General features: G+C 59.7%; 1 protein-coding gene across 1 annotated transcript in view; it reads left to right on the forward strand.

Annotated features, from left to right (window-relative positions):
- ACR (acrosin) overlaps positions 1-5,257 on the forward strand; it is a 5,749-nt gene continuing 492 nt past the window's right edge. Inside the window, exons 1-5 of the mRNA XM_006771120.1 lie at positions 1-77; positions 1,221-1,427; positions 1,643-1,926; positions 4,240-4,385; positions 4,905-5,248. Of these exons, the coding sequence (XP_006771183.1) occupies positions 1-77; positions 1,221-1,427; positions 1,643-1,926; positions 4,240-4,385; positions 4,905-5,248 (1,058 nt within the window). The remainder of the gene's footprint in view (positions 78-1,220; positions 1,428-1,642; positions 1,927-4,239; positions 4,386-4,904; positions 5,249-5,257) is intronic.

Here is a 5,257-nt window from a genome sequence, read left to right on the forward strand (position 1 = left end):
ATGGTGGAGATGCTGCCAACTGCCGTTCTGCTGGTCTTGGCAGTGTCTGTAGTCGCCAAAGTTAACAACACGTGTGAGTAAGTGTCCGGGACCTTGGCGGGGGATGGGGTGCCTTCTGAAGAGCAGACTCAGAAGGCCTCTGTCCAGAGAGGAGGCCATGCTGGGGCCTTCGCAGTCCCCTGGAGACCCACAGCTCGACTCAGACTCCCTGCTCCCAGCATCCTCAGCCCAGAGTCCTGGGCCCAGCTGCCCTGGGTCCTAAGACAGACCCCCAACTCTGAGGGCATGCACAGCACGGGGATCTACCCATACACCTACATCCTGATGCTCACCAATTCCGCAGACATGAGATGCCCCAGCCTGTGGATGAGTCCCAAAGCATCAATCTGCTGTAGCTCTAGGGCCTTCACACCCCTGAGACCCCACAGCCTCCAGGATATCCCACATGCCAATAAGTCCCAAACTAGTATGGCCTCTCACCTGTGACACCGATCCCACCTCTTGACCCCCACTGCCTCCCTACACCAGGGGTCCCTCCATCTGACAAGATAAGGTCCTCACCTCTCCTGTCACTGCCTAAGCTAATCCTGAACCCCAAAGTCGGGTTTTGAAGACCCCAGGCCATGGCACCCTGCACTCCCATGCCAGCCTCCCCGAGCCCCTGGCCCCCAACTTCTATGGCCCTCACTGTCCATCTTCCCAGCTGCCTGTGGCACTCTCTCCCCCCACCTGTGGCTACACCCACAAGACCCAAGAAATCACAGCCCTCCCTACATTTCCTGGAGTCTGTGGCTCCTGCCTCGTCACAGCCCCACAACATGGCCCTCATGACACCCCCTTTGGCCCTACACCAAAAGTTGCCTTCGTGTTCCCAGATCTTCCCCACGTTTTTTAAGATTTATTTTTCAAAAAAAAATTTTTATTGATTTCAAGAGGGAGGGAGAGGGAGAAAGAGATGGGAACACCAATGATGAGAGAGAATTATTGATTGGCTGCCTCCTGCATGTCCCCTACTGGGGATCGAGCCCGCAACCCGGGCCTGTGCCCTGACCGGGAATCGAACTGTGACCTCCTGGTTCACAGGTCGATGCTCAACCACAGAGCCACGCTGGCCGGGTGATCTTTCCTGCTCTTAAACCCCATATCCCTGCCCTCAGTTGAGGCATAAGGACAGGCTGTGTCTGCTCTCGGTCTCATCTATGCCCGTGGTCTCTCCTCAGTGGCTCCTGTGGGCTACCGTTCAGGCAGACCCTACAAGCGACCACACGTGTGGTCGGAGGCCAGGCTGCCGCTCACGGGGCGTGGCCCTGGATGGTCAGCCTGCAGGTCTTCACATACCACAACAGCCGGAGGTACCATGCCTGTGGAGGCACCTTGCTGAATGCCCAGTGGGTACTCACTGCTGCTCACTGCTTCAGGCTCAATAAGTAGGTGTGGGAGCGGGCAGGGGGTCTTCCCAAGGGCTCTTGTCAGGGACCTTCTTGCGGGGGGCGTGTCTCCATGTAGAGTGTCCTGGGGCTCGGGGCCCAGCGGCCACCCGACAGCATGTGGAGGGGACCCCTGCGAGGAGAGGGCTGAGGCTCTCGGGCGCAGCCGGTGCCATGTGCCGGGCGGGAATGACCTGGTCCCTCTGTGCGCACAGAAAACCATACGACTGGAGACTGATTTTCGGAGCAAGGGAACTCGAGTATGGCAGCACCGGGCCCGTGAAAGCACCCCTCCAGGAGAGATTTGTGGAGAAAATCATCCTTCACGAGAGATATTCCTCCATCTCAGAGGCCAACGACATTGCTCTCATGAAGGTCACCCCTCCCGTGGTCTGTGGGAGCCTCGTTGGACCGGGCTGCCTGCCTCCGTTTAAGGCCGGCCCGCCCAGAGCGTCCCAGTCCTGCTGGGTGACTGGCTGGGGGTTCTTAAGGGAGAACGGTGAGTCCAGGAGAGGCTTCCGGGGGGCAGCAGCGTTCCCTCAGCGCACTGTGAGGTGAAAGGGTATGTGGGGGGCCTTGGGTGGGTGCAACCTCTGCCCCTTTCCAGCTGGAGAAACTGAGAGCGAGAGCCGAGTGCCTGCCCAGGGCCACTGGTGCTGCATTTTTGAAACGGGGAGAGAAGCTCTAAGTGGGGTGTTGTGGCCGCAGGCCGGTCCTTTCTCTCTCTGGCCTCAGTTTCCCCACCTGTGAATGGAAAGGCCATAGCCCAGGCCGTCTACCCCCACCCTTGGGAGTCATAGCTTCCAAATCCTCCCCACCCATCACAGCTGCTATAGGGTTTCCCTGCAGAAGGGAGAGGGAGGAGGGCAGGGGGTGGGGGGTGTCTGCTGTCTCTGTCTCCGTGGCAGGAAGGTTGAGCTGGCAGGGCAGGGCTTTGCACAGGGGGCCACCTGACTGTTACCCAGTCACACCAGGGATGTGAAGATATGATTGACGCTACCTTACCTCTCATGCTCTTCTGTTACCTGATAACAGACCCTTTAGGCTTTCTAATTCCAGGCTGTTCAACTTGTGGAGTTTAAAACTCAGCTTTTGTTGCTACCCCCAAAATCAGTAATTTCGGGATTCTTCCCTAACTCTTCGTCCCCTCCCTGAAGCTTGCTCAGTTTCTGATAGGGTTGCCACCTGTCTCCCCAGGAAAAGTGTCTCCCGCAGGTGCCCTGGCTACCACTGGCTTCTGCTGACCTCTGACCTTCCCTCCCTGGACCTGCCCTGCCCACCCGCCCAACCACCAGCCTCCCTTCCGGGGTGCATGCAGTCCCAGAGGCTGATGTCAGGGTTCGTGCTATCGTGTTGCTGGGGAGTGCAGGCTCCAGCTGCAGCCTGGATGTCTTGCAAGGCCTCTTTCATCCTAGAATCCCTCTAAACCTAATGGGATTTCTATCGTTTTTTTGGCACACACATTCCCCCTCAGTCCCCCTCTCCTAAGGCTGGGTCTTAAAGAAATCTCAGGCTCCCCCTCCTGTGCCCTCCTTCCTCCACACCTTCCTTTCCACCTGTCCGTGGAACCCACTCTGCAGCCCTCTCCTTTCCCATTGAGGAGGGCGGCTGTCAGCATGCGTCCTGTGAAACAGGGCCTGGGGATCCAGAAAACCCTTCTCTGCTTGAGGACACCAGGCTCTTCACAAGGAATCTCTGGCTCTCTGGGCTCAGGCTCTGCCATAGACAGAACGGGCAGCTCGTTGGCTAAGGAGCCTCTGTGGTCGCTATCTCAGTGTCACCCCTACCCCAGGGCAGAGCATGCACAGACTGGGCCTGCCGCTTGGGGGTCAGGGAAGGTGGGGCCGAAGGGATTGGAAACATCAGAGCCATCGTCTGTGTGCCTCACCCCCACCCACGTGCTCCATGGGGCCCTGTCTTCCCTTCTGGCCCACGTAGCACGGTCCACACCCGCCCCTCCGCCAGGCCTTACCTGTCTACGCCCCCGTCTGCGCTGCAGATGGTGGGTGTTCAAACCCACCCTCTGGGCTGTGGGGCCAGAGCAGGGGCTGCCATCAGGACCTCTGTCTGTGGGACCCCCTGACAAAGAGGGGGCAGCTGGTGGCGCTCAGGCTCTGTGTGGCCGACTTACTCCAGTGCAGGCAGGCTGGCCCTTCCCCACCCAGGGGCCCCCACAGAGTGTCTGCACAGGAAGGTCTGACTTGGTGCTGACAGGGGTGCCCCTTTCTTCTCTTTCATGACTTCCTGGGAACAGAGAGGGGCCTGCTCATGGGGCGGGGCTCGCCAGCCCACCTGGGGGGTCCTGTCCAAGAGGGTGGAGGAGTCCTGACGGGGACCACAGGGAGGGCGACTACAGCCAGAACTGGACTTGGTTCTGAATCCAGGCCACAGCACATCCCTGCTGCAACGCAGGCAGGCGGTGCTCCAGGCTCCTGAGTGGGCAGGGAGCTGCCGTGCAGAAGCCATGAGTTGCTGCGGGGACTACGTGACACGACACCTGTGGGCCCCACAGTGCTCAGCACAGCCTGGTGCCAACTGCCCTCCACGGTCCATCAGCTACCACGAACATACATCTCAGCGACACCGCCCACCCCACATCCCTCTGTCCATTGTCCAGACTCTTTCTCTGTCCCGCCTCTAGGCATGCGCCCTGGGACACCGCCCCACCCCTCGCTGGTCTGCTGTGTGAAGGGGAGGGTGGGTCTGGGTTTAAATCGAGCATTTCAGGATGAGGAGGGCTCTGTGCAGGGAGGTAGCAGGGCTTTCCCCAGCGTGTCTCCGAGATCACTGACCACCGAGTCCCTGGTTGTAGACCGCAAGATGTCACCTGTGCTGCAGGAGGCGCGAGTGGACATCCTCGACCTCAACCTGTGCAACTCAACCCTGTTGTACAGAGGGCGCATTCGCTCCACCAACGTGTGCGCAGGCTACCCTGAAGGCAACATCGACACCTGCCAGGTAACTGTCCTGGGGGTGCCCAGGCCCGTATGGCCACCTCCTTTTTGGGTCCCTCAGCTCCATGCACTCAGGGGACCTGATCTAGTGACCCTTTTCCTGGTCGCCTGTCTACGGTCACAATGAACATGGGCGGTGACACCAGCTGCCCCTACAGAGAACCAACCCCCACCTTTAGCACCTTCTCCCACCCTCACACAACGATCACATCACCAAAACACGGCTCCAGACAGAACGTGTATGTCCTTCCCCAGAATATAAACCCTTCCAATCACTTACACACGCGCTCATGTGTGCCTGCACGGACACGTGCGTTCCTCATCTCCTCCTCCCTGGGGGGAAACCCTCGGTGGCCACGCCCGTCACATCCCCACAGACCCTCCACCACAGCCAGCTGCGTTTCTGGGAGCGGAAAACTGTATGGCTGCAGAAGTTGTCTGCCCAGAGCCTGTGGCCCTCCTGGGCGACAGGGAGAAGTGGCTCTTGGTTCAGCGGAGAGTGACTCCCGTGTCCTTCTGGCAGGGGGACAGTGGTGGGCCGCTCATGTGCAGAGGCTCGGAGGACGCCTATGTGGTCGTGGGAATCACGAGCTGGGGGGTAGGCTGTGCCCGAGCCAAGCGCCCCGGAATCTACACGTCCACCTGGCCCTATCTGACATGGATTGCTTCCAAGATCGGTATCCAGGCCTTGCAGATGGCTCAGCCGGCTCAGCAGGGCACCCCTGCCCCTCCCAGTACTGCCACAAACCCCACTCAAGTCCCTTCTGCTAACCCTCCTTGGTACTTCCAACACTTTCCTCAACCACTTCCTGTCAGGCCACCTGCATCCAGACCCCGACCTCCAGCCGCACCCTCACCCCGACCCCCAGCCCCACC

This window comes from Myotis davidii, unplaced genomic scaffold, assembly GCF_000327345.1.
Source record: "Myotis davidii unplaced genomic scaffold, ASM32734v1 scaffold845, whole genome shotgun sequence".
In the NCBI taxonomy this organism is placed as follows: Eukaryota; Metazoa; Chordata; class Mammalia; order Chiroptera; family Vespertilionidae; genus Myotis; species Myotis davidii.